General features: G+C 39.8%; 1 protein-coding gene across 1 annotated transcript in view; it reads right to left on the reverse strand.

Moving 5' to 3' along the window:
• The window catches only part of LOC139741510 (uncharacterized), a 55,361-nt gene extending 40,696 nt beyond the window's left edge, over positions 1-14,665 (reverse strand). The window contains exons 1-11 of the mRNA XM_071652093.1: positions 14,581-14,665; positions 13,814-13,918; positions 10,422-10,658; positions 9,560-9,716; positions 8,281-8,399; positions 7,301-7,561; positions 6,731-6,883; positions 5,604-5,828; positions 5,257-5,419; positions 2,539-2,666; positions 1,305-1,565 (exon numbers count right to left, since the gene is read on the reverse strand). Of these exons, the coding sequence (XP_071508194.1) occupies positions 1,305-1,565; positions 2,539-2,666; positions 5,257-5,419; positions 5,604-5,828; positions 6,731-6,883; positions 7,301-7,561; positions 8,281-8,308 (1,219 nt within the window). The 5' untranslated portion in view covers positions 8,309-8,399; positions 9,560-9,716; positions 10,422-10,658; positions 13,814-13,918; positions 14,581-14,665. The remainder of the gene's footprint in view (positions 1-1,304; positions 1,566-2,538; positions 2,667-5,256; positions 5,420-5,603; positions 5,829-6,730; positions 6,884-7,300; positions 7,562-8,280; positions 8,400-9,559; positions 9,717-10,421; positions 10,659-13,813; positions 13,919-14,580) is intronic.
• Positions 14,666-15,591: the final 926 nt, after the last annotated feature.

A 15,591-nucleotide genomic window follows, 5' to 3' on the forward strand; every position in this document is an offset into this window, starting at 1 on the left:
GGTACGCTACCGCTTGCTCGACCCGTATCGCCGTTGCTCATGCAGGGCTCCCCGAGCCAGCTGACGCTCCAAACACAGAGCAATGTGGGGCTAATACGTCACGCCGTCACGTGATCTTTCTAGCCGGCGTACAGAAATTGAACAATTACGATTCAAAATTAGTGATGCGAAAAAAAAAATCGATTGTGACGAGTTGGGACGGTATTTTTTAATGAAACTTGGTCATATTGGTCCTTGATTTATGTAGATTATAGTGAAATTTAATCAAAATCGTCCGGACTTCTCCTTTATTAACGAACCACTAGGTATAAGGAATTTGTGTGTTTCGGATTAACGAACCTTCGGAATAACGAATCTTCGGAATAACAAACCTTCGGAATAACGAACAGCACCCGTTATCAAAGCATTCGACATTCCATAACAATATTCAGGTGGCTGGACCATGGGACTTATGCTAACCTCACACACTTTATTCATTATCAGTTCTGGCTATCAACCATTAGCCAATAGCAAACCAGTGAAGTCATGATGTTGACGGTGCGATTCACGTGAAGGGCTTACCTATTTCGCACGATGTGTCGCTAAAGAATCCTGCGTTACACAGACATCGTTCTCCCACTCGTATCCCGCTGTTGTTGCAAAGATGTGACTGCGCTGTGAAATACAAAACTAATATGTGTAATGTATAGCTTCTTTTAGATGTTTTTTTCACTTTTACTTTGTGAAATTAACAGCTAGGACTCAATCATAACGTAATCTTCTTACTTTCGTCAACCAAACTAAAAGGAAATCTGTGTGGATTGCTTCACGGTCAAAAAGAGTCTTTCTTCAAAGATCATGTGGACAAATACAGGAAAATTTGAAATGGATGATTATCTTACATGCCTTTTGATTCGAGAACTAATCAGTGTAATGAATAATTAGGAATTAAGTGGTATAACGATAAACCAATTGAAACAGTAAATCGTAAGTGTTGAAAAACAAGAGATATGCGTAAATTTGCAATTCTATCAAATAAAAATTTTCAGGAAAAAAAAATCAAATTCGGCACCGATCGCATGATAGTCTGGGTTTAAGTCTGATTAAGGATTTTTTTTTTATTTGATCGAAAAACTTCAAAAGGACCTTATCGTCATGATCGTGGGGAGACTTTGTATTAAATAGTTTAAATTGTAAAGTGAAAAGAGCTAGGTATCATACCTTTCATACCATTTCACGCAAAGTTAAAGGTAAATAGATCCATAATTCCATTTGAAAGAGATATTATTAAAGAGAGGGGGACGTCAGTCAAAGTGCCCATTTACCGTCAAATACATGGAAACCAGCAGGTCTTGTAAACCTCCTTATCACGGTGAATTCATTTGGCCAGTCTTGCCCGTCTAGTTGTAGGGACGCAAAGCCATCTAGCTCCCAGTCAGTCCACATGAGAGTGCCTCTATGCCATATGAGTCCGTAGGGGTGTATGCTGGTGCGGCTGCTATCCGAAAGGGTTCTGCGATCGAGTCCGAATGGATCAGAGCTTTCGATTTTGTCGAGACTGGCGTCACACCAGTATAACCGGTCTCCTATGCGTCAGCGAGGAAAAGACGCAAAATACTAAAATAAGACTCAAAACCCAGCTTTAGATTTGAGAAATTTGGAAAATTGGAAAAGTCTTCTTATAGCGTTCCAGAATGTGGCAGAATGATCTAGCAGGTGCTGTATAAATCTAAGAAGTATTAGGCATAGGATTCTATTCGAGGAAACCAAAACCCAAAGAGCAATGTGGATTGAGTAAAAGCAGTAACATTAGTAGAACACATCAGTGCTTGTTTGAGGAAAATCGGACTACCGATGCAAAAGTTATATTAATTTTTAAAGTGTTGGTGTTGTAATCACTGGATAAGGAGACTACTAGAGATCATGACGTCATGTGTGGACAACAATATAAAAGTAGGAAACACACTTCCCTTCCGGATTCAACGCAAGGACACATGACCTGCCTGTTGGTATCAGGAAAATTACGGAGGGGGGGGGGGGGGGGGGGGCAATTACCCCTTGTTAAACACCGGTTACTGATAGAGTTAGAGTAAAGATTAGAGCAAGGGTGAGGGTTTGGCTTGATTTGGGGTTAGGGTCAGGACTAGGTTCAGGGTTAGGATTAGAGCAAGGTTCAGAGGAAGGGTCTGGGGTGACTTTCCAGGGGGTAATTGTCCTAGAACCGATTGTCATCTTGACGAAAATGCCACTGAAACCTTCACGTGCGATGCATGTGGTTACAATGGTTTGAAAAGAAAAAAATGGTTCCATTCTGCAAATTGAAATAGAAATTCATTCTTTCCATCATTGGCAGTGCAGTCAAACCTTTGGTGATTGTAACCAACTGAAATGCAAATAATAGTGCAATAACAGACTTCATACAACGATAATATTATTAATCGTACACTTGCTCCAAAGTGTCTACCAGGTGGATCAAGTCATTAGGACTTTTGCTTTACTATTTTCTTGACACTCTTTCTAGGCAAAAGCAGCCCGATATGTGGGTCCGACAATAGTTACCGTCTGTGTCGCTGGTTAGTCCATTTGGCCAAACGAGGTCCGTTTCTACAATCGTCTGTCGACCATTGCCCGAGAGATCTGACATTTCGATTTTGGCCGTCGCACCCCAATCCGTCCAATACAACCATCTAGGGAAGAAAGCCCATATATTTACAATGTAGTTACTCCTTCTAGTTAACGGTATGTAAAAAAAAAATCACATTTCGATTTTCTACTACGTCACTACGTCTTGTATACTTGCAAATCCCTAGCGTATACCAAATCCATGGAGGGAGACGTAGCTAGGGTGTAGGAGGAAACATCCTTCTCTTGCACGAGGAGTCTTGTGCAATGTTAGAAGTTCAATTCATCGATCTGCATGGTGCACACTTTTAGGTGATTATCTGAAAATATTTGAAATATTTGGAAATTGTCGACTTAAAAAATCGTACGACCTCTGTAGGTTTCCGAGCGTGAAGGGTCTGGGAAAGTATGTCACCTTTCTCCCTGAACCCGTCATTTAAGTAGCTCGATCAAATAGACCGGCAATAGCTTTCCCAAGAAAATTTCAGGAAAATGCCTTCAGACATTGCGAACAAATATTGAAACTTTAGAATTTAATCTTGATTCATGACCTTCACCTCGAGCTCGTTAACCAACAAGATGACGGGCGCAGCTTTGTCTACCAATACATTATATGGATGTTGTTATTCCGAAGGTTCGTTATTCCGAGGGTTCGTTAATCCGAAAATGAAAAATTGTTCGTTAATCCAAACATTTGTGGCGTTATTCCGAAGGTTCTTTAATCCGAAAATGTAGGGTTCGCTATTCCGAAGGCTTGTTTTTCCGAAAATGAAATAGGGTTCGTTATTCCGAAGGTTCGTTAATCCGAAAATGAAGTAGGGTTCGTTATTCCGAAGGTTCGTTGATCAAAAAAATGAAATAGGGTCCGTAACGAACCTTCGGAATAACGAGCTTTGTTCCATTTTCGGATAAACAATCTTCGGAATAACGAACCTTATTTCATTTTCGGATTAATGAACCTTCGGAATAACAAACCTTATCACATTTTTGGATTAACGAACCTTCGGAATAACGAACCTTCGGACTAAAGAGCCTTCGGAATAACGAACTGTAGCCACATTATAAATCCATGTGCCAAGTTTCACTTGAGCACCTTTAACGGTTCTTAAGTTATATACGTCGTCCACAAAATCACGGACGGACGGATGGACGACCCGATAGGATTATACCTCTGTCGACACTCTGGAGCAGCATAAGAATGCTTGCTTTCGTATTTTCTGACTTCTACATAGTCGGAGCACAGTAGCAAAGGGGACATACCCCCGTCACAGATGCGGAATTAGCCGAAATGCCATTGGAATGAAAATTCTTCCTGCATTCCTGCGTATTCGAAGTACATTCCAAAAATTCTGACCATATTCTGAGTGCGTTCGAAACATTCGGGTCCATTCTTGTGGCCAGCCCGAATGTTTGAAACATTCTGAAAACATTCGAGGAGCATTCGAAGTGGAGAAATATCTATTTTATTCGAAGGGTATTCTAATTGGACTCTGATTACATCGTATATATTCATACGGCATTCTAAATATCCCTACGGCATTCTAACAGCATTTGAAACAATCTGACTTCATTTGAGGGAGAATCGGAATGATGTTGCATCTCAAATTCTGCCAAAATGTCTCAAATCCTCAAATACTCATACAATTACCCCCAGTTAAATACTGGTCAGTGAAAAGGTTAGAATATTAAAGATTAGAATTAAGGTTAGGATTAGGTTCAGGATTAGGAGTAGGGTTAGAGTCAGGGGAAGGGGCTGGGGTAATTGCCCAGGGGTAAATGACCTAGAGGCTCTCTTTCAAGGAGGTCTTGCTAGAGGACAGCAATCTGTAGCAAAACAACATGGTTTAAGGATGATGGTGTTGAGACTGGTGAAGATCACCATTCTATACGCTATCGGAGACCATTCCGACACACACGGGACATTCGTGTTGCATTCTAAGTACATTCTAAGTGTATTCTAATTTTTCAGGCTGCATTCTGTTTTATTTCGCGAACATTCAAAGTACATTTGGTAGCCATTCCGGGAACGTTCTGACCGCATTCGAAATGAGTTTGTACTGCATTCGAGGCGCTTTCCGACCAACAGACTGCGGGCAGCAATCGAACCGCGCTCGTGCGGCATTCGAAGTGCTTTCTTAACATTCTGACTGCACTCTAACAGCATTCTGAATATTTTTACAGCGTTCCAAGTACATTCGAGTAGCATTCGATAGCTAATTCATTCGGAATGTGCAAGAATGATTCGAGAAGGGTTCGAAGTGCATTCCAAGTATTCGAACAGCATTCCCCTACCAAGCTGAATTGTCTATCGAATGTGGCGCGAATTTTGAAAACCCCTAATTCCGGCTGGTTCTGCTTGATTCGTGCTGATTCCCAATTAGTGTGACGGGGGTATCGGTCAAGGATGTGGACGTGTGTACATGAAGTCTCGAATTCGGATTCTCCAAGCAGCAAACATCCTGTGACAACAGTCTTATCTACTTGGTCCTTCTGGACCAGGATGTAAATATGGGAATTCGGCTTGTGATGGAGTAGTTATATCATGGAACCAGTGCTTATACTGACGAAGCAACAGAGGATAAATGGGAACATATAAGCTGCTTGGGGTCTTTATTCTGTTGTTATCATAATGACTTGCTTAATTTGCATTGTTACCTTCTCCGCGGTAGGACTATGATGTCCCGTGGTTCATCCAAGGTCGTGTTCACAATGATCCTTCGGTCGCTACCATTCAGGTGTACAGCCCCAATCTCATCACTAGCTGTATCCGTCCAGAACAATGTGTAAGATTCGCTGTCCACAAACAAGCCATCTGGAGCTATAGAATACATTGAATGGAAATATCGACGTGTCGACGTCAGAGATGTTCACAAAACTTTGATTATTGAGCAGCATATATCCTCTTTCCATGAATGTTTTCATATTCGTAGTCATGATTATCATCATAATTTGGTAGGAGTGTTCTACTGAAAACAATGATAAGTTTGTGAAATTATGCTTACTGCCCAAATTATCCAGAACAACGCGTTGATTGGTCCCATTTATTGACGCTGCGCTGACAGTACGTGCACGAATGTCGGACCAGTAGACCAAACCTTCCACCGGATCGAAACCAACGGCTACTGGCGTTTGCAAGCCATTGAAGGGTAGCTCAGTAAACATCAAGTTGGCAAAGTTCGCCATGTATAAGGCACCAGCATCAATGTCGGCAACGAGCAGCAACGAATCTACATCACACCGATATGCATTGAAACGACACTCACTTTTCAAGGTTAATTTTTGATCAAGTAGTGTATAAAAAAATATAGAATTGGTGACAGCAAAAACAGACAAAATCATCAAAAGCAGAAGTTAAGTGTTAACCAAACACAACTGCGAGTCAATTGCAATTTATATTCGCATGCTTGTCATTATAACTGCATGATATAGGCACAATTATGAATATGATTATGTAATTGTATGTAAACAGTCTCACAGATGTAGAGTCAAGTATAATATAACATTATGTGTGTCAATATCTTTCATTCATGAACTAGTAATGCATGCAATGTATGTGATGAGACAGGCCTCGCGTCAAAGTTTCTTTGATGAGGCAATGATGGGATATACAGTATGTCCAAAGAAAAATTACAACCGACATTTTCGCATTGATAATTTCCAGTATGATTAGATTGTTTGAATGCTATATCAGGGTTTTAAAATATAACATCTTAGCTATATTTTGCAGAGAACCTCATTCAATTTGGCTAAGTGGTCACAAAAATGTGAATCGTTGTAAAGCATGTCATGTGTCTGATTCTTCCAAATTTAGCACTTGGATGCTCTTGCAACTGCATATTAATGCGTGAACACAATTGAATGGACAGAACGTTGAGGGAAGGGATTTCTGACATGCTCTACAAAAAATCATCATTTCTCTTTGACCACTGAACCAAATCGGATGGGGTTTTCTATAAGATTTGGGTAATAAGTTATAGTTTCATACCCTGAAATTGTATTTGGATTGATTCACTTGCTTTAAAGTGAGCATTGCGGAGGGTCCCGTTGTATTTTTTTTTTTTGGGGGGGGGGGGTACATACGGTATACCAGATTAATTAATGTTACTGCAATGGTCAATGTTCTGAAAACCTGGAATCTCAAGGTCACAGTCGTTCTCGTCTTCCCCTGAGGGACAGTCTTGAACACCATCACATCTCCATGGCAACGGGAGACAGATCTGGCCATTACACGGATACTCATCCCCTAAACATGCCTCTCCTAGAGAACGGCTGTACGCTTTACCTGTGTGGCAATTTAAAAAAAAAGGAACATTTTCACGTCATCATCACAAACTAATTCATTTCTTGTTCTTGGGTGGGATTTCCAACAAAATCCTCTGTGCATATGACAATAATGCGTAGCCAATTTTATGGAATATACGTTTACCATTAAAAAGTGGGCTACAGCCTAAACAGGGCTTGATGGTGCTTGCAACCTTAACACAATAATATTGGTAATGGTAGCATGTAACATTCAACACGCATATTTCATTGCATGAAAGAAAAGGGGTGAAACTTAGGCCCTATGTCAGATGGGTAAAGCTATTCCAAAAAATAGCATTTACACACACACACACACACACAACACGCATACATTTAAACCCACACGCGAGAGTACATAATGTAATCATACTTTATGTATACATGCTGCTCGTTTTACCAGGGTATATGTGAAAACCAGTTGGGTTGCTAAACAAATTTCTTCCTGTGATTGCTGGTGAAAGTCCTCTGCGTTCGTCCAGAAATCCGAAACCACCCCCTACTGTGTCTGTCCACACAGATAGTCCCCTGTACCAGGAAACAGTCTGCAATTGGTGTGTGTCGTCCGAGGCTAAGATCTCGTCGCATGAGAGACTAAATCCAAAGAGAACGCAGGACCTGAGAACGTTGGTAGCGCTATCAGCGATGAGAAGTTCATCTCCTGGAAAAAAACCGTGAGTACGCTTTTTGAGCAGCAATAAATCAGTAACCAAGAAATCATATCAAATCAAATCAGATCAAATAGCCGACGATCAGTCTTAAATCGATCGGTTACTTGTCGTAACTAGTCATGGCATTTGCTGTCCCGAAATCTTCATGCTAAGGGCTAGACACCCCTAGTTCCCCGCCTTTTCATGACAAATTAGATAAAAACTGTCACCTACCAGTTTCTTCGGTAAAAGGTTTTTGATGCAGCATCAAAACCTCTAGCCGACCAAAACCTGTCGACAATTGGTCGCGGACTGGTGACAACTATTTGCCGATTTAAAAACAGACAGGCAAACAACCAAACTTTTTTACAGCCTTTGACACTCGGCAACTTCGCCATAGTGGTCTTCATTTATAGAATGTTGTCAAACAGTTGCCGACTTTATATGCCAATCATTGTGCGAGTGGCCGCATGTCTATAGACAATAGACAAGGTTTTAATGAGCTAAAAAAAAAACCGTTAACAATGCGCTCGTCAGCAGGTTCGAAACGGGTCTGTGACCTATCTGCTAACTAAAGTCCTTGATTGTTTTTTGTTTTGTTTTTTTGGCAAATGTCGTGGTTTGGTGGCCCGGTAATTGTCGATAGTCATGATAGTCGCAAGTGTATGAGTGGCCGAAGCTCAAGGATACTTTACCTATTTCTATTATACAACGGTAAATAATTACAAACCTTGTCGATTCAATGACATGGTAGCCATCGAAGAAGACAAGCTTGATCCCAGCACTCTATTCAGATTTCCATCCAAAACTATTATCTCGTCCGGAGATTTTATAGCGTAGTAGGACTGCCTGTGGATTAGAACAACACACAACTTTGACAAGTAGGTCTTTACTTTCATATTCAAAGGTAGGTCTGATGTGAAGTGAAGGCGAATACATTACCTAATAATGCAAACACCTGTCAGCAAAACCATCTTCACGATCTCATTTTCATCATCCTTGTAATGCCAACCCTATCGTCCTTGCAATCAGCTTCGAAATGGATAGCTGTTTCTTCAGTCTTTCATTCTTTCTTGCTCAATTGAGATAAATGCATGAAGACAGAAAAATTATACGAACGAATTACATTGAATACTCAAATGCTTAAGGAGAACATAAACAGTGCGGTATTAATCATCATTTGTGACCCTGCATCTCAAAATAAACAAAAAGTCGCCAGATATGAATTTTTAGTTAAGACCATATTCTGAAAGAGGAGACTTTAAGCTTTAAAATGATGTATAACTCAAATCAATTGGACTCTCCTAACCTATCTAAATATTGGAAAGAAAGCACAAACTCAGGAAAAGTGGGAACTGAGAAAAGAGGTTCTGAAGTACAGTGTCTATTCAAGCGCTTAATCTTTACCAAACCGTGCTGGCTGTGCAATGAATGGGACAAAAAACAGGGAGTAAACCAGCAGTGTAACAACAATGAAGGAATAATCAGATTATATTGAAATTAAACATGCCTCATTAACACATTCTGTCCATAATCAATACCAATTTTCAAAGCAGTAGCACTATCCTTTCAAAAGTTATTAGAGTTGAAAGTGAAGAGTGTGGACAAGGTTTTTCAGAAATGAAAAAGGGATTCTAAAGACACACCTAATCACACTATTCTACCAAAGATGTTCGAGATAAACTGCTAAAAAAAACACACTTTCCTGCCCGTTTTAGGATACCAAATTTTAGCATAATGTAAAAGAAGACCCGCTCTTTCAGAAAATATGAAAAAGTCAAGTTCGGCTAGGTTGACCCATTTCACTTATTTTCAGTCCTCACGCAAAATCAGTGTGTGCGACTTTATGTTCGTTTTGAGGTGCACGGTCACATTTGGAGCCATGTTTGATACTCTTGGAAAGTATGTTGAGGGCATGATCCCGTTGCCGACAATCACAAAGTATTAACTTTCATCGATTATAGTACGTGCTCGTACTCATCGTTGTTGGGCATAGGGAGCGTACCTACCCGAAATATTGGTATTCTAAGATGTCTTGCAGGTTGCTAGTCTGGTAGACAAATTGTAATAGTACGCCGGAAGATGAGTCAAGTCGTCCAACAAATCCATCCGAGGCTATGACTACTATAAATGGAGGCGTAGCAGTCACGCTTAGTCCCCTGTATTCTGGTTCAAATATCAAAAGAACGGAAGCTCGTGTATATTCCTAGGTTTATATATAAGATCAAAATTACCGTATCTCACTCGATGATAATAGAATTGGAGTATTAACGCAGGAAAGGCCTAAAATTGAGAGCGATTAGATATCATTATTTTCGCAATTAATACATCTAATACTGCCACATTGCCATCAATAATGGCTTATCAAAGAAATTTTCTAAATTGTCAATTTCATTCTTTGGAATACATTTATATTTCTAGATGAAAAATAATTATTGCAAGGACTACGGTAGATGATAGTATTAAGATAAAAGGAAGAAAGTTGGCAGAGGAGAAAAAAGAGAGATTTATAAGTGGAACTGAATGAGTATTCACCCAGTCACTTAGTAACAATGATAATAACAATGATATGGTTTTCTTTATCCTGGGTAGCCTCTTCAGTTTTGCCTCTATCAGAGATCCCTGTTGTTACTACCCTTAGGTTGCCGTGCAGCTGCCCGTTTATTTAACTGAAACTTGAAATGGACATAGCGTTTTAAACATCTCTCCTGAGGATTTTGGCACTTAGGTGGATTCGAACTCCGAGTGAAAGTACAAAGGAGTTTTATTCACTTTGCCACGGCGCATGTCTAATGTAGACACTTTGTAGAGTTGATTTTCATTCATCCAAAAAAAAAAAAAAAATAGAGTGCACTACATGTTTAAACTTACCTCGTCCCGTTAGAAGAACGGATGCATCGGAGCCATTTCTGAACGCTCGGTTTACGGTCTGGAAGGTAGCGTCGATCCAGAAAATGACGTCATCGTCCGCATTGTACCCAACATCAATAGGGCGGCTGACATTAGTTGAAAGAGGTATCGGATTGAAGAGGAGCGACTCGAGACTCCCTTCGTATATCAGTCCCCTGTCCTCGTCACAAACAAATATCCTTGGTGGGTGGCGTGCGTCTGTAGAAGAATGTACAATGAATGATTTCAAGTTCAGTGCTAGTGCTAGTGCAGTCTCGGCACTAGCGCCGGCGATAAAACCGAACTTGAAATCACGTCGGTGTTGGGAGTTGACCTCAAAATTATGACGTATTTCCGGTTGCTGGTGCTGGGTTCGGTGTTGAATGTCGTCTGCTGAACCGAGCTCCGCCGTTTGTGTTAGCGATTTACGTGCTTTTTCCCCATTGACTAACATTAGCCCCTAGGGATTATCATTTTCGTCATTTCAAGTTCGGTGCTGGTGTTAGCGTTGCCATGCGAGACTCATATTCACGTCCATAATAGATGCATGTTACGTGCAAAGTCTATGCAAATGCAGTGGTCGCCCACATAACGTACACTAACACTCTTGACATGGCTTTATAAATCTGAGCCTAAAAGCAAAATTAGGTTAATTGTGTTTTGAAGAAGGGGTGAAATTTGTGGCATATTAATCAGTCTTCCTCGTTACGTGTCTAAAACCAAGCAGTTTTTGCTACATCTTTTTATATTTGACTTTAACTATGCGCCATCACTTTTTTCGTCGCGCATTTCCCGCGGAGCTCGCGGTGCTGTGATTCCAACACCTAGTGCTGGTGATCGATAATTTTGATCGGTATCGCCTCATTAATCTGACCGTCGGTGTTGGAGGTCGATTTAAGGCTGTTATTTGGGGGGCTAGCACTAGCACTAGTACCGAACTTGAAATCACCCAATGTATTCACGAAGTCGGCCGAATTACGAAGAGAAAACAACCGTGACTGATTGAAAAAAAACAAAAAAACATTTCGCACATGCATTTCCAGATCTTAAGGTGCCACACGACACTAATTAATGTGATTGGATTACTGATAGTGTTGACTCGGAAATATAAAAGCTAAAGCAGGCACGGTTGGGAGGGCTGGACATGTAGAAAGAAAACATGAAGAGGATGTACGCAGTTGTAGTTCGCTATTCCGATGGTTCATTATTCCTAATGCTCGTTAGTCCGAGAATGTTGATACGAAAATAAGAAAAGGTTTGTCATTCCGAAGATTCGATAGTACGCATTTTTGCCCATTTTCAGGTTAACGAACAGCATGTCATTTTTGACTTAGGAATCCTCGCAATAATGAATCATCGTTATAAAGCCACAAATATTCGGATTAACGAACCCCATTTAAAATTACGTTTTTACGGAATTGTATGTTCGGATTGACGAACCAAAGGAATAAGAAACCCTCGGAATAACGAACATCACTCATATACACCAGCAAAGCTTGGAAATGGATGTGCGGGAGGAGGAAAGGAAGACCTTAAATACAAGATGTTCTCAAAACGAAGCGGAGTGAGTTGGCTCAGTCGGTAGCCCGTCTGCCTCACGATCCTAGGGACCCGGGTTCGAACCCGAGTCTGGACTGATCAATGTTGTGTGTAAACGTACCGTCCCCTCCAGCAAGAGGCAAAACACGCTGTCCCTCAGATAGGACATAAAATGGAGGTCCCGTGTGTGAGGGAGTCACAACTCATGCAAGTAAAAGATCCCGCTTCATTTGTTCATTTATCCATCGCAAAGAGCAGGGTGTGTAACCCGGTGAAGTGGTCTCACGTCGCATCCAACTGGACCCCATGGAAGACCAGCTTAGCATAGCTGAATATGGGCTATCCAGCCATCTTCTCAGATAGAAATGAATAAACAAACAAACAAGAGAGAAAGGGGGTCCGCGGAAAGACGTTGTGGACGGCTACGACGGACGAAATACGAGGACGTTAGTATTCATGGCATCGAAACCTCATCCAAAATGCCTAATCGGACGGGCGTGACGCAGAAAGGAAAGGGATTCTGCTATTTCCCCTTAAAACTTGTTTACTTGTTTTTTGAAAGACATAAATTCAAAAAAAAAAATCCACATGTGCCTATTCGTAAGGCTACATGTAAATGCCTTTTCTATAGCCTGTGTTTGAGTACATACGTGATTTTATTCTTAACCCTATAAAGCCCAAGGGGGGGGGGGCACATTGTGTCCCCCTACCATATTTTCGTTTGCCACTCCTACACCCTTTACCCGATTTCAACCAAATTTGGTGACTATTCCTGAAATCTTATTGCGAACATTTTGATATATAATTTAGATATGTCCAATATTCCTGGTTGCCACGGCAACCGTAAACTTACAACCATGTTAGTCAGATTTTGCATGATTTTCTGTTTAAATTTCAGTTAACAATATAATTATGGATGAAATGGGGGTTTTCTCAGCTGTAATTTGCTGAAGGACCAAAATGTGAAGTAATTATGGTTGTGAATTACCCTGAAATGGTCTTCTTATTATTTCCTTTATTTTTTATGACATAGGCATTAAACAAAAGATATAATGGAAATAATCGAAAATACAGCATTTTTCAGAGACTACCTTTTTAATTTGTGTTATCTTCACACAAGCTTTGCCTGTAATATCACTTGTTTATCATATTATCAATCTGCAAACTCAAAATTTCAATATTTTGGAAACATGAAATGTGATACCAATATATGTAACCATTCCAAGCAATACATTATAGGTTTCATATATTTCTTTATATTGTAATGAATTGCGCCCCCACATGTTGACCTTGAGAAATTTCAACCATAACAAATAGTGAAGGTTGACTTGCTTTTCCTTTGTAGTAAATATGGAAATGATTGATATAAAATAAAAACATATATACTGGGATTAAAGAAATTGAAAGAAAAAACATGATTTTAGCGTATTTTCTATGTATTTCTTTATATTTTGAGAAATAGCGCCCTCAGTGGGTGACCTTGAGAAATTTCAAACGTTGGGTCATGTAGAGCATGAGTTGCTCTACCCATGTGCCAAATATGATGGTCATACATCATATAATAAAGAAGTTATGTAGGGCCCCCTTGGGCCTGGAAGGGGTCAAAATAGCTTGGGCTTTATAGGGTTAAACCAAAGACTGAGGAGCATACTTTTATCACGTGCCCCATCACATTTCTTCGACTTAGTTGCAAGATTTTAGTCCACTGTGAACAGAACATCATGTTCATTTTCATATAGAGACAATTGTACATTCAGATGAAGAACATTTTCCTGAGAAATATGAAAATGAATGGGCATCAAATACATTTAAAACATAAACTGATGTATTCTTACGAATTTCGCAAGTTGTTCCGTCGTAGTCATCGGGACAGACACACGTCGCTCCTTGAGTAGTACGAAGACACGTCCCGCCATTCACACACCTATCGGCACATACATCTGCCATAAAACGAATGAAACAGGACTCAGTCATCACTTTGCAGTATTGCTTCTGTTAAAAAAAAAAAGAAATTGTCATATGTCAAAGGATCCTGAAGCAGATATCGTAGTTACGGTGGTAAGCAGCGCGTAAAGTTGAATTTAAGGCAAGAAATATTTTTGTCATACGTGTGATTGTCTAGTCATGCATGACGTGTAATGAACCTCTTGTAATTTTACAGAGCCGAGATATCAACAAATTAACATAGCGAAGTACACTTTTGGCTACATGTTGTAGGAAACAGAAAATTTAGTTTATGTGCGTCCCGCAATATTGCTGGAGACATAAAAAAAGACACCATTCAAATGATATTACCCGACCTTAATTCTTCCTCTACTAATGTCTACGTGACAACATACGTTTTGTTACGACACTGCCGAACCCACAATCTCATAATTTTTTATCATATCACCAGTCTGCATGTCGTTCGTATGTGACACTGCGTTGTAAGTTTGATGGGTTGTTTGGATTCTTTTTTCTTATCAACCTAGAGTCTTCTCACTGAATTATACTTCTCTTAAGACAAAGTCAGGGGAAAGTCATTCACTACGGAAGTTTTGTTTCTTTTCTGTTTGTTTGTTTGATTTTTCGTTGATCATTTTCCTTGTTACAAATCTCCTACCTGTCTCACAGACTTCGCCACTATATCTCAGTGGACATGTACAGGACACAGATGCGAACGATCTCGTGCAGACACCGCCATTTTGACATCGTTCCAAGCACGCATCTGAAGTTAAAGGAAAACTACTAACCGTCAATGAAGTGTTCGACAGAGATCATCATCATGCTTGTCAGTGTAACAACTTCCCAGTACATTTTATTAACAAACTTTCTATTTTACAAGATTTTACATGCATTTCTTTGGTGCCACTGTAAAAAATAGGGTAACAAACGCGAAGAGATGGGGAAAGACCGTGTAGAAAATGTTGTGCGTCTTTTTTTTTCTTTTTTTTTTAGGGGATCTTATAAAGTATGTCTTTGTGTGATATTCCTTCTCTTGATGTTACTACTTTCGGTTTTGTATGTTAGAGTGTGATTGGATGTTTATTTGCGTACTTTCTTTTTTTAAATACTTTTTGGAACTGAACACTTTCGCCCCTTGACAGCAACATAAGTCTTTACTCAATCTGTAGTGAAAAAAAAAGAAGATAAAACATTTTCTAAAGACAAATCAATTATCTGCAGCAAATTCATCGTCACAGTAAGATATAAAAAGATAAGATACGTGAACAAGAGTTCTCCTGCTAGTAGAGCAGATAAGCCCTCAAAATCACGTGAATTGTGCAAAATTTGACTAAAGCATGAAACTTTCACCAGTGTTAGTACATACCATAAGATTTATTTTAAGATCGGGAGGTAAGTCTGATTTGACCTCTGATGACCTCCAGAGGTCAATGTACTTTAGATATCAGAAAATCGATGTTTTTAGACATTTGCGAATGATATATGTGGTTATGTTGCACTAAACATGCATTTATACCACAGAGAAATCATTTCCAGATTCAACAGAGCACTGACAGGTTTTTACCTTTGACCTCTGATGACCTCCAGAGGTCAATGAACTTTAAATATCAAAATATCGATGTTTTTAGACATTTGTGAATGATATATGTGGTTATGATTCACTAAACAT

This window comes from Diadema antillarum, unplaced genomic scaffold (genome assembly GCF_040938485.1).
Source record: "Diadema antillarum isolate AM-2024a unplaced genomic scaffold, OU_Dant_1.0 seq00000932_RagTag, whole genome shotgun sequence".
Lineage (NCBI taxonomy): Eukaryota > Metazoa > Echinodermata > Echinoidea > Diadematoida > Diadematidae > Diadema > Diadema antillarum.